The sequence below is a fragment of the Lepisma saccharinum genome, unplaced genomic scaffold (assembly GCF_977018435.1).
Source record: "Lepisma saccharinum unplaced genomic scaffold, izLepSacc3.1 HAP1_SCAFFOLD_694, whole genome shotgun sequence".
Classification (NCBI taxonomy): domain Eukaryota; kingdom Metazoa; phylum Arthropoda; class Insecta; order Zygentoma; family Lepismatidae; genus Lepisma; species Lepisma saccharinum.
The window spans coordinates 57,485-76,222 of NW_028143365.1; the positions used below are offsets into that span (position 1 = coordinate 57,485).

The following is an 18,738-nucleotide window of genomic DNA, read 5'->3' on the forward strand; positions in this document are numbered from 1 at the left end:
CTAGCTGAAATACAGGGTGCTTCCCTCACTAGAGGCCTCAAACTTTTGTCTATAAAACTGCCATTTACTTCAAGTTTGTATTGAAAATTTGTATGCACATACCTTCAACAATGTAAAACAGGATCTGCTCATATCTGATGCTGAAAATGGTCCCCTTCCACATGCAAGCACTCTTGTATACGTCTCTCCAAGTTCTGGAATACTTTTCTTAAATTGGCGTCAGTGATGTCTTCAATCTCTTGACGTATAGCTTATTTCAGGGCTAAGATTGTGCGGGGTTTATTTCTGTATACTTTTCCCTTTAATAAGCCCCAAAGAAAGAAGTCTGGTGGGATGAGATCGGGAGATCTTGGTGGCCAAATATTTTTTGAGATAATTCGGTCTCCAAGAAAACTTTTCATTTCTCTCATGCTGACAATTGAAGTGTGACATGTCGCACCGTCTTGTTGGAAATATCCATCAGTTAGTTCATCATCTGTTAACTCATTGACAAACTCAGTGAATATTCCCAGGTAGGTTCAAAAAAAAAAAAATAGTGTGTAATTCGCCTATAAGAAAAATCCTCACCACACTCCAATCTTCTGAGAATACAAAGGCTGTTCATTCATTGCACGAGGATTTTGTTCTGCCCATATACGCTTGTTTTGAGAGTTTATATAGCCACTCAGATGAAACCATGCTTCATCCCTAAACCAAGTGAGGTCTAAAATCCCATGATTCTGAGTAAGAAAATTTTGAAACCATAAACAAAACTGCACATGTTTTTCATGGTCTGTCAATTGCAATTCTTGAACACAGGACACACTGTAAGCCTGTAGTTTTGATTCTTTTTGCAAATTTTTGACACGTGGAATATGAGAGATTAGTTTCTTGGGAAAGTCTTCGCAATGATTTTGATGGTGATGCCAGTAATCGCTCCTTTGCATCTGTTTTGTCTCTTCAGACATTTTCCGGCCTCCTGAATGCCGTGTGACAAGACTTCCCATTGTCTCTAACTTTCTTACCAATTTCTGGGTAAAACACTTTGAAGGTACACTTCTCACACAAAATTCAGTCTGAAATGCCCTTTGACATGCTTTAAATGAACCGGTTTACCAGTATTTACGAACATGCATTGTCGTGGAACAAAACAAATAAGGATCACTGGAAGAGTCCAAACCTATTGCGAGGGGTTAGATTCTGTTTTACATTGTTAAAGGTATACAGAATTTCGAGACAAACTTTAAGTAAAGGGCAGTTTTATAGACAAACGTGTGGAGCCTCTGGCGAGGGAATCACCCGATATAATACAACCTTTGTCAGAAAAGTTCCAGGACTGAGCTCGTAAAAAATAATTTATTCAACAATGGTCCTCGGTTTTGTGAAAATAGCCTCCTCGGCTATCTGTATACAGCCTCCACCTGTTCTGCTGGTCATGGAAGCAAGCAGGGAAAGCTTCATCTAGGATGCTTCTCAGCACATCTGTCACAAAACCGTTTGGATTGCTACCAATATCTTCATGACGCTTCCCTTTCAGCAGTGTTTGCACACGGGGAGACAAAAAATAATCACACGGTAACTGGGCGGGTAAATATGGGGGGACATGGTAGAGCAGAGATACGATGCTTGGCCAGATATTCCTGGACTGATAAGCAGTATGTGGCCTTGCATTGTCGTGCAATGAGAACCACTGCCCAGATGCCCACAAATCAGGATAGCGCAGCAGAATTGCTTGACGCAAATGTTTCAGGACCTCAATATAAAGGTTTTTGTTTATCGTTTGTCCTTCAGGCAGATATTCAGGGTGCACCAAACCTTTAGCATGAAGAAATGGGATGAACATTGTCTTTGGATCATCTTACACTGAATCTCTGCCCTTTCGAAACCTTTTGTGCCATTCAAAGATACGGCTTCTCGATAATTCCGTGTCACCAAATGCTTGCTGTATCATATTCCATGTTTCACTAGGGGTTTCCCAAACACAAAACTTAATGTTAACACTCTGTTCGGAATGCACGTCCATCATGACACTTATGTAACTTCCAAATAAATGCGCCAACAAGCCAAACAGTGGGCTGCTAAGCACAGCCCTGCCACCTAGTGTGTTTACATGGAAACACTTCCAAGGCCATTTCTATTGAGAACACATATCAGGTGACTGAAAACACCCATTTCTTGTGTTTGAATATCACAGGTAAAGAATAAAAAAATCAGTCCTGGAACTTTTCTGACAAAGGAAATATGTATATGTCCTTAGAATATATTGCATGTTGATTACTTATTTTTGGTAAATGTTCATAACATTTCATATTTAATTACAAAGTTTGTTAGGCAGTAAAGCATAGATGGATAAGCAGATTTGGGGGCTTTCACTCACTACCTGCCCCTCATGTGTTTCACAGATATTTGGTTATATTTTACTTGATTATTTTCTTCTAGATAATGAGGCATTCTGCTGAATCCAGGTTGTTAGGGTTGAGCCGATACTAATGCTGATACTTGTACTTATTCCAACCAATACCATGGAAATTGTAGCAATTTCAGAACGTTTATAAATTTTAATGTATAAGTTTTCCATTGGAACTATATCATCTACCAGACGTTTGCTTTAAAATATTCACAATAATTCTATCTGAAGATTTCTGTTTGGCTGTTATGCGGGGATACGTAATAACTTTAATAAGATCATGTTTAATTTTTCCGCACAGTTTTTGTTTGTAATCGATTTTGTCACCTGCTTCATCACTCATCAGGCATGTACAATTTTGCCGCACGGTTTCTTTTTCTCCCACTCGCATTCGTGGTGGCAATAATTGACATGGGCCTTTCACTCTGCTCCTCCAGCATGGGCGTTGTACATACTTTTTTCACATGCGCGTAGGGCCTCCCTGATGGCGCAGTGGTGGGTAATATCGTCGCCTTGTAATCAAGGGGTCCCGGGTTCGATACCCGGTGGAGGCACATAGTGGTTTGGATCCCACTTTAAACCATAGGTCCACTCCCGATTAGCCTTACTGTGCATAAAGTGGACTTAAAACACCAAATCAATCAATCACATGCCCATGCTAGTGAAAATGAATGCCTTCCCACGGATGCAGACAACAGGACCGGTAACCAACAGTGCTAAAATCCTGATGCGTGCAAAAGAAGGAAGTACCATGCCCATTCCGGAAGAGCAGGAAGTGCCACGTCAACTAGCACCATCACAAATGTGAGTGGGAGAAAAGGGAATCATGGCACCTGCAGCAAGACAGTACGTGCCTGACGAAGCCACAAGACAGGTGGCGAAATCAATCGTGAAAAAAACTGCACGGAAAAATGAAACGTGAACTTATTAAAGTGAATCACAATTAAATTCCAAAGTACATTTCCCATTTCTCTCCACCATACTGTTGAATAGTCCATAACATTTTTGCGGACCCTGAGAGAGAGAGGCAGGATATGAAAAGTATTGGCTGGTATAAATTCCAATCAATACTTTCCAATACCGATAGCAATGTATTGGTATCATTCATCCCTAATTATTATTATTTTCTTCCAGATAACAAGGCGCTATGCTGAGTTCAGTGCTGCAATTGTGGGAATAAGTGAGAGCTTCCCAAACGAGCGAGTCAACAGACTTTTAGCTCAGCTTCAAGAAGAAGTGGAGTGCTTTATTCTAAGAATGGCTGCTGTGTTTCAGCAAAGAAAGGAACAGCTTATATTTCTAATTAATAACTATGACATGATGCTTAGTGTTCTAATGGTGAGTGCACTCGTATATGTAATAAAGTTTTTATCTATCAGCTTTCTTATGCATGAGAGTGTTATGTCTGTATTATCATAAACCATTCTTTTGTATATCTTTTTTGTGTTTTGTACAGTGAAGTGCTCATGTTTGGTGGCAGCTATGCCACAAGCAATGTTCTTTTCAAGGAATAAATATGTTGTTTAAAGGTGTCTGACCTTCTATCATTTTAGTGAATCATAAGCCTATTAAGCCCTCCTCTAGTTACCGATTATTAAAGTTAGGCTAAAGTTCGTCTGTTGCTTAACAGATATCTCAGGGGATATCTGTTACTATACGGAACACCACACGTGGAATAGGGTCTGCGTGTGGCCGCGTAAAGCGTGGTTCTCTTTTGTTTTTGCTGTTTTTGATATATTATATATTTAAAGTTAACCTTTTGTAAAACCAACTTTAAAGCAACATAATATAAGCATACCCCCAATCAACAAAAACCAATCCCCCTTATATGGTCTTTATCAAATCCAGTCTCTTCAATAAATTAATAACGTCGTCAACCTTCGTTAGGCCAGCACCTAATATCGTCTGTGCCGTAAACTGATTAATCAAAATGTCTATGTCTACCAAATTGTAATATGTTGAATAAGTACGAGTGGCAAACGCCTCCATGCTCATACTGCTATTTTTAATATGTATATTTCCAAGAGTGCATCAATGTAGATGTATATTACAGGAGTATATTGTATGTCATAAAGGAATCCACGTGCGTATTGTACCATCCCTCGGCTGGCCCTTGAAAACAATCCCGAATACATTCCAATCTCTGAACGTTTGGAATCTGAAGCAAATCCAAATGTGAAGTTAAGGTTTTAATAAACTTCCTTGGGCTAGATTTCTCTGGATTTCCAGAAAATTTAGGCAACATATTCAAGTCATTCAACCGTAGATACTTTCGTGGTTGTTCCTTAGAAGTAGATGGTTTATTTGTATCAGAATCAATGATAGTAGCGTGCCTATGGTGCTTCGTGTTATAATTAGGTTTAAATCGTTTACCAGAAGTTGCTTGCGAATTATATCTAGTTTTGTTTACTTCAGACATATCAGAGTCTATATTGCTAGATTGTGAAGCATTATTTGCTGGATCAACATAACTAACATGTGAAGTTTTATGAGGCTTCTTTAATCGAGAATTAACTGGTGAAGTAGGAGCTGACAAATTAGATTTAGGATTTCCTGTAGATTTACGTTTTCCTGACATATGCAATGGAAAAGATTCATCTTCTGAAGCACTGGAACATGACAAGGATAAAGATACAGGATGCTCTGGATTACGTGAAATTTCAGTAATGTTGCCATTGTTCCCAGCAGCTCTATGGATTGTTGAAGCATTAGTCATCAGCAGTTTAGCTGTTACATCACTTAATCGTGCTTCACAGATCTCAACACGTTGAATTAAACCTTCATTATTATTTTCCCTAATCTGGCTGATAACATTCCACTGCTTGTTTACCTGCAAACCCAATCCAGCAACACTATCTTCTAACTTACGAATGCTGTTGGTATTCGCTTCACCAGATATATTCAACTGTTGGAAATTTTCATCCAACACTTTAACGTGTCCCTTTATTTGATCATTTGCTGTTTTGCAAGCTTCAGCAACCTGCCCAATCTCCATCCCGAGTGAGTTGCCCAACTCCTTAGCAGTGTTGTTCATATTTTCCATACACTTCACCGTTCTGTCTTCAAGTTCTGCAAACTGCTCTTTCTGAGATTTCTCATGCTTTGACAATTGCTCTCTCTGAGATTTCTCCAGCTCTGACAACTGCTCTCTCTGAGATTTCTCAAGCTCTGACAACTGCTCTTTCTGAGATGACAACTGCTCTTTCTGAGATTTTTCAAGCTCAGACAACTTTTGCCTTACGCTGTCATTCGATTCCTTCAATTCCCGAAACATGACCAATAATTGAGCATTAAAATCTGAAGTACCCGTAGGTAATGGCACGATAGGAACATTCTTCGTTGTCATTGCACTAATTTGTATTCACGACAACAGAACGAAAATATGAAGTACACAAAGGAAGGAACACTAATAAGTCTAAAATTTATAATTCTTCAGTGTAACCAAATTCCCGCACACTGGCCACCAATTTCTTGCAACGATACTTCACACTGAATATATATTGTACGCGAAGGATGAGCAGACTAACACAATTTTTGAATTAAATTGCAAGTCCTCAGCGCTCAACTGGGTTTCATAATGTTATTATACTTACATTGCAAGAATTAAGCAACACAACTCAACTTCCAAAATATTATTTCACTTTATAACATTTGATATAAACTCCTTTTTCGATTTTTAACACAAGACATTTTTAATTCAATCTTCTTACATATATATCAAAAACAAATCGGAATCAACAACTTAAAACAAATATCGACAATGATACAGCGTTCTTAATCTCAATAGTTCCCTGTTAATTTTATAAACTTGTACGCAATAGAAATAAAGTAAATATTGGTTATTTGTGAATGTAGAAGACAGTCACAATTAAGAAAGTCCTCTTTTTACCTGCGGCTAGAAGATCACTTGCTTGGGATGGTTCACTCGATCAACTCCGCTTAACTGACGAGGTTGAAGAAATTTAACAAAAATATGAAGTGAATCATGTTTTTCTAGAAATTGAGTTTCGCACATTGACAATAGTTTTTTTTAATGTCTGGTACATAATGCAATGTATTTGTTTTTAGTATTTCAGCTCTGCATGTATTATTAAAGAAATACATGAATTTCACTTACTGTACCAAACATTTAAAGAAAAACCTTAGTGGATGTTATTTTCAGAATCCACAAAAAATAATGGAATTGGGGGGGGGGGGCTGGACCACCTAGACCCACCCCCTGGATATGCCTTTTTATCTCTTATACATGCTGCTACACCTTCAATTGATCCGTGCTGAATCAAATCTCCAGAGGCTAGTCTTTCACTGCATGTGAGGTACTACCAAAAATATTAAAGAAACCAATCCAGAATGCTCTTGTGACTCACCCTGTACTAGGCCGATACCGATAAAGTACTGATCAATCTGTCCCATCCCTACCCAGTACATGTAAGAAACTCAAATCCTAAATGCTTTTTAGGATGCTGCTACAAAAATGGAGAGGACCTCCTCGATGGCGTAGTGGTAACGTCGTCGCCTTGTAATCAAGGAGCCCCGGGTTCAATACCTGGTGGAGGCTCAGGGCACAGTGGTTTGGATTCCACTGTAGATCCAGTCCCAATTAGCCTTTTTGTGCATAAAGTGGACTTAAAACAACAAAAGCGGAGGTTAAGTTTTCTGTTATAGATATTCAGAAATATTTAATTTCCATCGCAGCTTCTTTGGTTCCATGGTTTAGAAGGCAATATTATCGTAAAATTGGTCTCAAAATGTACAAAAATTTAGCTTTGAATATGTGAATTGAATATTTTTTCATTGTCTGCTGTCTCTGTTCTTTGCCAATTTTTTTGTTTACGTCTTGCAGGAAAGAACAAGGGATGATTCTAAAGAGGCAGAAAGTTTCAGAGAACAGTTAAATGCCCGAAGTGCTGAATATGTTGAAGAGATTCTTTCTCCCCATTTCGGAGGAATTATCCAGTTTGTGAAAGAAGGGGAAGCATTGTTAGAGAAAGGCCAGGGTGACCAACTCAAGAAGCAAGAAAGTAAGTAGAATTTTTCTGTGTACGAAATCTCTTACTTTTAATTGCAAACTAGAATGCTATGTCCATGTCTTGCGTACATTCTGTTATCAGAAGGGAAAGGATTTTAAGGTGCAAAATTATGATCGGGAAATGGGAAAAAAAAGGTTGTGAAAAAGTTTTCAAAAAGGTGCAAGAAAAGGTACTGATTAAATGCCTTTATTCAATGCTCTCTTTTTCTGCACCTTCTGAGGTCTCCCCGATGGCGCAGTGGTAGCGTCGTCACCTTGTAATCAAGTGTTCCTGGGTTCGATACCAGGTGCAGGCATAGTTGTTTGGACCCCACTTTAAACTGTAGTCCCAGTCCCGATTAGCCTTACTGTGCATAAAGTGGTCTTAAAACACCAACTCAATTATAATTACGATCTGTGCCTTCTGTGTATAATCCGCATGGACCGCATCTGTAGTTCTGCCGAATAGGTTTTGTTGGAGTTCGTGTTTTCTCTCCCGGGTTTTGCTTCATTATCTTGGGAACTATTGGGGCTGCAATACCATTTCATAGTTCTCATTCTGCTTTACGAAATGAGACCCTAGGATTTAATGTAGCTGCTGAAGAAGGGTGAAAATCATTTATTTTTGTGTCCAATTTTTTAACAAAACATGAAAGAAAAGGAAGGAAAAAGTGTTGGAAGCATCAAAGAGGGAGTAAAAAGGGGATAAATGTGCTAATATCTCGAAAAGGTGCAACAAAGTGTGTTCATTTTACTTGATTCCATGTCCTAAAATTAGAGGCATGCATGTTTCGTTTTTGACGAAAACACAAAATGTGAAATAACACATTGTAATTTTAATTTTTCATATGTGTGAGGTGCATTTTCCTACCCTGTTTTGTCACGAAATGCAAAATGAACTGTAAATTGTGAAATAGACTCTTAAACATGAAATTTACTGTTTATATACCGATGTCCCACTTTCTGAAGTCTGAAGTATCCTGTGAGTTACGCAATTCACGGAAAATTGATTAATTCTGCTGTAAATATTTGAGAAGCAGAAATGGACCCCTTTATACAGGCATACACTTAATATTCTGGTAATTATTTAATGTGCTATTAGAAACCCTGGGGGGGGGGGGTAAAGGTGGTCAGGGGGGTGATGCTGATCACATCACCCCCACTCACGACCGGATCAAGAAAGTGTGGGGCGTTACCCCCACACCCCCTATACGCCTTCATGGCGTGGTGCTAAGCACAGGGGAACACTTTACCTTTTATTAGAAGGAATATGTTTATTTTGTGTAATAGTGCAGTTTTTAAATCAAATTAGGGATTATATTCACATTTTAAAACCAAAATGTCATTTTATATACCACTTTTTCACTGGTATAACAGTGAAATTTCATTTTATTTACCACTTTGAACCTGAAATTGACTGTTTTTATAATTAAATTTTGCTTTTTTATTTACCAAAAATATGTGCCTCTACCTAAAATACATGTCTCGAACGATCTGACTGACAACAGCTATATTTTTGGAAAGGTGCTGCTGCACCTTAAAATCCCTTCCCTAGTTATCAGCATGTGAACTATGCTTTAACGTTCTTCTTCTCAAGTATTTACTTATCAGCACTACCTAAACTGGGAATGAACCAACACCATCATACCAATTTGTACCAAAATTTAAAATTACTCTTCACAATGGTGGGCCAACACTCAAATTTTGTCCCCACCAAGAATTTGAATCTGTTACTGCTCACAACGAAAGCAAGAGGCTACGTGGAAACTTAACTATAATTAGTGCAATATAAATATAATGGCACTGTATTATACATCATCAAATCTGCATTTCTGCATGATATTATTTCTTGTGCATGAAAAAATATGATGTGACATTTAATTATATAATTAATTAGGGCTGAGTCAATACCATTTTGAACCGATACTGAGACCGATGCCGTTACTCTTACCGATTACCACTAACACAAATAACGATACTTGAAAATTGCAATAATTAAAATTTATTCAAAATATTGATCAATATTGGTGTGTAAATATTCTTTTCCAATTATATGCATCAATTTACCAGACATTTTCTTTAATATATTAATTTCGTCAGAATATTAAAATAAATTTTATGTAATCAAAAAATACAGTTGTTTTTGCAAAATTTATGCAAAATAAAAAAAAGTTTGAATTTTGCCTAATTTCCAGGAAAATTGGACTCCGTGAAAATGTCACATGGCATTTTCGTGAACCAATATGCCTGAAAAGTATCGGCGGTATCAGCCCAAACCGATACATTCGCATCGGCTCAGCCCTAATGATTATACAACAATAAAGAATTCAATTTTTAAACAATTAAAAGAAAGTCCTGGTTTGAAGTGACATTTCTAATACCAGTGGCATTGATTTTGGCCTCATACAATCTGTTTATTCTTATCAATGCATGGTTGGGAGGTACAACATTGTATATAGATAATTTGAAATAATAGTGCAAATACATGCTGAATTCAGCAAGGTAAAATTTGTTTTTGCATGAATATGTAAAAAAAAATACATTTAGTAGTGCTGTACCTGTATTACCAATTTAAAATTTACAGACACTGATAACATACCCATTCAGTACATAACAGCAATCGTTTCATACATAAACTGAGTAGTGTGTCACCATCTTGATGAGTCTGCCTTAGAAAAGAAGTTTTGTATATTTATTTACGGAAATAGAATACAGGAATCAGAGTATTTGACCAATCATAAAGTATTATTATTTCTGAAAAAAATAATGCCACTATTGGCTGGTATTGATAGAATTCCAGTTAGTTTGCTCCAACTGTAATTTTTGCTATTGAGGGTTGAAGTGGTTGGAAATAAAATTACTATAGAACTGAAACTTGTAGTTACACAAGGGTCATACAAAAAGGAATTTGTGAAAAAAACTTTTTTTTTCTAAATTATCATGTATTATTGAAAAACCAAGTACACTAACGTAATCTACAGACTTTTATTTACTTTTCCACATATTCCCAACTCCTTTTGTTTCATCGTTCTGGAAGTTTAAATTTACTACTGTGGTAGAACTCCCTTCCAGGCTTCTTAAGACAGTGCCGCATTGCTTTCTGGATTGCCTCTGTTGTCTGAGCCTCACATGTGATCTTTCACAAATCTAAATAGTCACCTGATGGTGCCAGATCAGGGTTGTAGGAGGGGTGTGGAAGAACTTCCCACCCCATTTTGTCAATTTCTTCTGATATGAAGCAACCTGAGTGTGGCTGAGTATTGTCATGCTGGAGGATGATCTTCTTCCAGGAAATTTATTGTGTAATGCACAACAAAGCTTGTACAGTGTCTGGACATATCAGGAAGCATTTATGGTTTATCCAGGTTCAAGTAAATCAGCTAAAAATCACCTCTCTGCATCCAAGAATACTGTGCTCATAACCTTCACAGCTTACGGAGAATTGAAATGCTGCCATTCTGTACCTTTGTTTCAGCCTCAAATTGTAAAACCAGCTTTCGTCACTGGTCACAATACTGAGAAAAAAACATCTCCTTTGTTTTAATGTCTGTGAAGCAGGTCATTCGAGATGGTTTTGCACTGAACTTTGTGGTCTTCAGTCAATAAATAAGAGACCCAACGATAAATTTTCCTGTAGCCTAAGCTTTCAATTATCTCCTGAACTGCATGGTGCCATATTACAAGTGTTCGTGCTATTTCATCCACAGTCACATGCCGGTTTTTTGAATGATATCCTCAACACTCTTCTTGTTCCATTCCGTTGATGCTGTTTGAGGGTGATCATGTTTCACCCATGTTCAAACACTGCTAACGCACATGCACACATTTCCAAAGACACACTGATATCTGCGGTGATTTTTTTGTAGTGATGAAACAAAGTATGTTGTTCATCAGTTTGTTACAAGTACTGTTGGTCATGTGATGCAAGCTACTGGTGGCTTATGACACCCAGTGCTACACAACAGATGGTGCCACCTACCACACAATGCTCATTCTTCTGGTGTTACAGATTTGCCTGCAAAAAAAAAGTCATTAGTTTTGGTATGAGACTCGTACTACTCACTAATACTTATGTAACTCTCCTCTTTTAGAGAAAGCATTGAGCCTCGTACAGTCATTTTCCGTTGAATGGAAAAAGTCATTAGAAGACCTAAACCAAGAAGTACTTGCATCATTCCCCAGTTTGTTGATGGGATCAAAACTACTGCAGCTTGCATTGACGCAGTTGGTCCAATACTACCATCGGTTCCAGAAACTACTAAGTCCTAATGCTAGAAACCAGTTAACTAATATTCATCACATCATGGTGGAACTGAAGAAATACAAAACAAACTTTTAAGGAAAATGACCTGTTTGATACGTGCATGTTTGAAACCAAAGTTTCAAGTAAGACTCCAGTATTCCAGGACACAGTTGTGCAATTATATGTGATAAAGATGTGGAAAAATGCTTTAATATGAAAGTACATTTCCTAATCATAATGGTGTTTATATTTGTATGTGCGTATGTGTATAGAGAGAAAGTGTAAAAAGGTAAAATATATTATGAAGACAATTTGATTTTCTATATATATTTTTTATTTTTTTTATTATTTATTTTATTATTTTTATTCTATATATATATATATTTTCTAAATATGTAGCCATATTTCCTGTTCTGTTTAACTTGGCTGATATTTTCTCTTAACTTGTTTCTGGTCTAATACTGGCTCACAGGGGGCATCACCCCCCAAAGACCTGGATGTATCCCCCCCACCTTTCAATGTCGTTCCTCAAAATTCCCCCCAAAATAATTAGGATAAATATGCAGTAATTTATTTTTATTTGAATGCAATAGCCTGTTAAATAGTGTGAAGAGTTCAGAGCACATACAAGGCCAACCAGAGCTGTGTGAAGACACCAGTAGGTGTCGAGTGTAAATGTAATGGTGGTTGTGTGAGATGTAAACAACGTATCAAGTCACACTTTTAAATGATGATAACTATTCAACCGAGGGGAATATCACTTCGTTTTAAATGGTTTTAGGTAGAAAAGAATGTCGCTGATTAAATACATACTTTACAGCGTTTACTGTACACACATGGAAAAATATTTTAGTTTTTTCAATGGTAAATACCGTGCACACAGCATTAACGGTGTAACTTGATGTTCCTTTCGTGGTGTATGTATTGTGCATTGTAATCTCAACAGCTAACCGAAATGTTCCATAAAATGCTTTCGTTTAAAGTACTATCTGTTATAAAATTTTTGGAAGCGTTAAAGGAAATGCTTTCGTCGAAAGCCGGCTTAAGCAATCAACCTGAGTTGAACAGGTGGCTCAGTCTTGTGGGCAGGTTATTTCTATTTCTGATAAAGAACATATGGATCTCCCTTTCGTAGACTTTTTCAGGGAAGGTTATTTTTTTAATGTCTCCCAACCAAATGGATTTGTCAATAATTATATATGGGTAACCATTTTTTGAATATTTTATTTTTATACTTGGTAATTGCTAGCAAAATAAACTTTGTATGTTCTATATGAAGGGCTCGGGTGTAAAAGTGTAAGGGTAAGTGACATTTTGGTCATTTCTGAGTTCATTAAGAAAAAAGGTTATTAGAAGCTATACTGTAGATAAATTGTTTTCGTGTTGTGTTTACCAATTTCAGAAGGCTTCATCGAGTCCAATCCAAATTGCATGACATGGCAATGTCACCCGAGCCCTTCATATAATAATAATATTCTGAGTTTTAAAGAAACTTTGCGCACATTGCGTTTACTGAAGTAAGTTATTCAATTTTTTCAACTAATAACGTGCCAGAAAATGGTGGGCCACTTACACAGATATGGAAGATCTCAACAAATGGTAACACCATATATATCTTGTACAGTTACGCCACCTGTTGGCGAGAAGGTGCCTTTTAGGGTGCTTGTTGTTTGAAGGAAAATAATATATTTAAATAATTTCACCAAAAAGTCTTTCTGCTTTAATTGAGCATGGTTATTCATTCCCCTTCACCAATACCTTCCATGGAATTCTTACAATTATACTTCCTGAAAAACCTGTTCCATGCCTGTGTGCTTTTCACTGATGAGGCCCTATCACAAGGGACGGAGTGCTGAATAGTCGCAATAGCCATGTCTGGGCGATGAAAATCCCCGTGCCACAATCGTGAAGGGCCATCTAGACAGATTTGCTGTAAACATGTCGGCGAACATTTAATAGGTCTGTATCTTTTACCGCCACAATTAACTGGACCAGTGTAGACTGTGTTTCTGAGAGAGATCCTACCCGAGTTATTGGAATATGACCCACTTCTCATTAGTCAACGCATGTGGTTTCAACATGATGGGCCCCAGCCCACTTCGTAGCTGGTGCTTGTGATATTCTGACACAGACCCTCTCACAGCTGTGGATAGGGAGAGGTGGACCTGTTGCTTGGCCTGCCCGTACACCTGATCTGACCCCACAAAACTGTTGTCTATGAGACACCTGTGAGTAATGTAGAGGAACTCTTGTCAAGAATCCTTGCAGCCTGTGATCTGGTCCGAACCACTCGTGGTATATTAGAGCGGATGCGTCAGAGCTTATTGCGACGCTGTCATGACTGTATCGAGGCAGGTGAACGTCACTTTGAAGAACTGCTGTAATGATGGCAGCAGTTACTGCTCATTAAAGCCACTACATTGGTTCTTCTGTGTTTGTTTTCCACTTCCCCAGACATTTTTTGTGGTTCCCCTCTGCATAGTACGTGTTTGCCTACCCTTTGAAGGTTTTAGCTTGCAACTTTTGACTGCAGCATTTCCGAACAAGGTTCCCTATCTCATTTTGTTGTGTTTGTTCTCTTTTTACCATCCCTGCAAGCCCATAACAACTCCTTTAGAGTAATTAAGGAGCAATTACGTGTAGGGATGGAAACTATTGCATGCCTTCATCATGAGAGAGGCTTGTACAGGATGGGAATTTGTAAAATCCCAACGTTTGGGTGGTTTGGAACGAGATATGTACGAATTTCCGACATTGTGAAAACGTCGACTTCTACACGCTTATTTTCCCATCAAGTTTCCGGAACAAAAACTACATACTTTGTAGTAGAGAGACAATAATTCCGAAATTCGCAGACTGTTTCCGAAAGGTCAGTATTGCTGCTGCAACCATTTTTGGTCGTTGTCTTCTAAGAGTACAGGTGTGCGGGATTTCAACTTCGGGAAATAAATTTTCGACTTTTCGGGATCCCGAGCAATCGGGAAATACCGAACGGTAATTTTAAAAAAGTCATTAATTCTGGACGTTTTCTGCATTAAAAGTAACTGGAACTTATAGAGATTTTCTTAGTTTTTAGGTAGTGATTGCTGTCACTACAGTTTGAAGCAATCTGATTGACTGACGTGACGTCATTAGTGAGGCTATGTTAGATTGGGTTAGATAGAACAAGAAGAAAGAGTTGTGGTACTAATTCCAACCTAGTTTTTATTCCAGAAATGCAAGAAGAAATAATTAAGGTGAAAATAACGTGTAGAATTCGAGATGTTCAGAGCTTCGGGAAATTTTGAACATTTCCCATCCAGTCGGGAAATTGTGAATTCTTCCCGTCCCGAATGTCGGGATTCAAAACATTTCCTGTCCCGACCAAGAAAAAAATTTGTTCTGCACACCGCAGTTTATTTACTACCCCAAAAATCTACCACCCAATGGGAATGTTTGAAAAGGTTTTAGCAGCAATCGCTACCTCCTGAAAAGTTGGAGAAATGTCACGATGAAAATTATCACGTGAGTGCTAGTGTTGCTTCAAATATGGCCGGTCTGTGTAGGACAAGTGTTGGGATTGTTTCTTAGAAGAAGACGACGACGAAAATGGTTGTAGCAGCTAAGGGTGTGTGGGATCCCGAAAAGTCGGGACCAGGATCGGGAAAAGAAAAATTCCATCCCGATCCCAAGCAGTCAGGAAATACCGAATGGTAATTCTCGACGTTTTCTGCCTTGAAACTGACTGTAACTTATCGAATTTTTTTTAGTTTTTAGATTGCTGCCACTACAGATTGAAGCAATCTGATTGGCTATGTTAGGTTGGGTTAGATAGAAGAAGAAGAAAGAGTTGTACTAATTCTAGGGGTGTGTGGGACAGAATTTTTTTTGGTCGGTACCAGTGATGTGCGTCTACGCGTAAACAACGATTGTCTACATTCTACCTGTAGACAATGTTGACTAAACTATGTAATCTACGTTGACAACATCGCGCTCGATGTTCCCCGTGCAAGGCACGCACATCGTTCTAGGTTCTAGAAGCAGCATCAAGTATCAGCAGGTGGACATAGAGAGAGTGAAGAATTCTAATGCCCAGAAATAAGTGTTTTAAGTATTTATTTGTGTTCAACCAATTCACTAGGTATTAATTGAACTGCAAAATAAACTTGTCACCACACACCCCAAAAAATGCATATCTGTAGAATTACAAGATTTGATTTAATTCTATTTTCACCATTTCACACGTGAAAAAATCTCCTTTAAAGACACATGCACTTTCCTATGCAGTAACAAAACAAAAAAATATTTTTAGCCTTCCCTCTTGTCAGTGTAAAAAATAATGTCAGTTTTCACTATGGCTGTCATTTGTTTTTCTTCCGATAGTCCATTTTCCTCTCGTTATTGAAAATTCAATAACTTTGATTATGTCGGATGGTCTTAAGTTGGTTGTAGGCCCAGATCACAGACATGTTTGAAGAAAATAATACTTTCTCTTTCAAAAGCACTGGGATTTCTGTCTTCCCTGTTGTTTGCATCGTCTTCAGTAGACTATGTAAACTATAAGCCAATGCAATCTTTGTGTAGATTACGCGTAGACAATGCATGTAGACGTAAACTTATAGTCTACGGCAGTGGCGGCTTGCAGCTAATATGAGGGGTAGTGCCAACGTGATCAAGAAATCGAAAAATTTTCGCTAGCATATGCCATAGAAATCTAATGAAAGAGGTAATTTTAATGGAGCTTTGTTTACTAAAATTGCAGACAAAAATTCAGAGTTACTAAGGTTGGTTTATTTTACTTTGCATTTGTACTACTTTTGGCTAATCGCGAAGATAAGGATGAGTGAACATTCACAAAGAACACCGATGCCCAGGCCGAGATTCGAGCCTGCAATCCCTGGCGTCGTAGCATGTTGTGCAGAGGCCGGCAAGAATTTCTAGGAAATAGATGCGACTATTAACATTTCGACGCCTGTCACCTTTACCATTTTTTTGATATTTTTAAATAGAATTGATGTTTAAATCTGGCGTGGGACAGCCAAGTTGTTTAACTTTTAATTTAATATCGTAGTACCTTGGAAAACAGTGTATGTCTGACTCTGTGGTGTCTCGTGGCCTCAAATTTGGCCGGGGCTTATTTTTTAAAGAATTTAAAATATAATGACAATTCACACGAATTACAAAAAATAGGTATTTTTTCTTCTAGACTACAAAACTGGACTTACTTTTTTGAAAGAATTTAAAATGTAATGACAAATTACATGAATTACAAAAAAAAATGGGTATTTATCTTCTTCTAAACTACAAAACTGGACTTCTTTTTTTTAAAGAATTTAAAATATAATGACAATCCACATGATTACAAAAGAAACAGGTATTGTTGTGAAACATACCTTTCTACGAACGTTGACTCTTGTTTTTCTGCTCAGCAAATTTTGTTATTACTTTTTCGTTGAAGCCCTCTATGTTTGAAATGTATTCTATCTCTATTGTAAGCAAGTGCCAAGGCATTTGGTCTGTTTTGTCCCATTGCATTTCTTAAGCAGGTTTTAATACGCTTCAATGTGCTGAAACATCGTTCAGATTCAGCTGTTGCCATTGGAGTTATTAAATTATGTTTGTCATTTTTACTGTTTCTGAAAAGGTACCCTCTAAATAATTTTAAATAAAAAATGAAAGCAATCTACTGATAGAGTTTGTTTTTCAACTCTTCACTACAATAAAGAATACGAAGTTCCCTCTTTAGTTTTCCCTCTTCTATGAAGGGATAATAAATCTGGGAAGATGCCTCTGAAAACGACCCAAGAAACTGGTTCCCCAGACGGATGAGAAACATAGATGGCAGTGTGATCAATGTCGGTGCTAATTTTCTTATGAAAGTAATGCAGCTTTGTTAGTTTTTGGAATATATTATGTAGATTTGTTTGTCTTGAAAGGCAGTACGTGAATTGATGGAAACAGTTATATTTGTGGAGTGCTTTGCAGTCACGAAATGACATTAATTTGGAAAGAAAAGTAAAATAAAATTAATAAATAAATAGCATGCGTAACACAAGAAAAAACATCGCAAAGTTATTCCGGACGTCAGGTGTTGGATTGTGTACTAGAGTTTTATTTTTCTATGTTATTAGAATATAAATAGTATCCTGAGAGATATTTCATACAGAGGCGACAAACCACAAGTGTCGCTTGGAAGCGAGCAGTCCGTAATCAATGCAGCCTTTTCGAACATTAGGGATACACAAGCTCTGACTCCACCGTTTCCTCAAGGATATTTTACACCAAAGCGACACGCGACTAATGATACGAGGATTTCACACCTAAGTGACACGAGTCCTTCGGTCCAAGGCAACTTTCACACCGAAGTGACACATGTTGCTTGGAAACGAGCCAATCAAGAGCAACATTTCACATCGTTGCAGCATGACGGGAAACACAGGCCAGGGTTCGGTTGGTGAAATCCTCAAGCGATAAGTGTCGCGTGCCCCTCGTCGCTTTGGTGCGCAATCTCCCTAAAGCAAGACACTCATTGCATTGCGCATGCGCGAACAACAAACCACGGCAACATGTTGCAAGCTATTGAGGAAATGGCCCAGTTTGAGCAACGCACAAGCGACACGTGTGATTTATCGTGTCGCCTAGATCTGTTGTTGTAATGTGCGGTTTTTCGTGTCGCCTATCTGTTGTTCGCACAGTTAGCAGTGAACGCTTACCAATAGACTGAAGGCACCATGTTGCTTGTCACTTAGTTGGGAACTCCCCCCTGTAGCGCGTCTCTTCGGTCTGAGCACACTTCCTTTAAGGAGCTTTCCGACCGAAGTAACAAGTAGCACGCGAATACGTTTGCTGTTTGGACCCTCATGTGCAATGAATGCTATTTTACAGTCTGGAAGTGTGTGTCACTAGTGTGACAGTGTGAACATCCCGTATCGCTTGTCCCATTGGTTTGAAAGTTTCCTTACACTCATGTCGATGGCACTAAGAAAGTTTTGTGAGGTTCCCCTTGTCGTTTCATGGAATCATCATTATCATTATCGCCGCGATTAGTTTAAAGCGAATGAAAAGAGACAGTAAATATCCAAAATAGAAATGCTTCAGTGTGTATATCTTTAAAATAAATGA

The 18,738-nt window shown here is 38.0% G+C and overlaps 1 protein-coding gene across 1 annotated transcript in view; it reads left to right on the forward strand.

Annotated features, from left to right (window-relative positions):
* LOC145983138 (vacuolar protein sorting-associated protein 52 homolog) overlaps window positions 1-11,948 on the forward strand; it is a 59,136-nt gene extending 47,188 nt beyond the window's left edge. The window contains exons 12-14 of the mRNA XM_083116415.1: window positions 3,521-3,724; window positions 7,230-7,407; window positions 11,486-11,948. Coding sequence (XP_082972541.1) covers window positions 3,521-3,724; window positions 7,230-7,407; window positions 11,486-11,733 — 630 coding nt within the window. The 3' untranslated portion in view covers window positions 11,734-11,948. The remainder of the gene's footprint in view (window positions 1-3,520; window positions 3,725-7,229; window positions 7,408-11,485) is intronic.
* The last annotated feature ends 6,790 nt before the right edge of the window (window positions 11,949-18,738 follow it).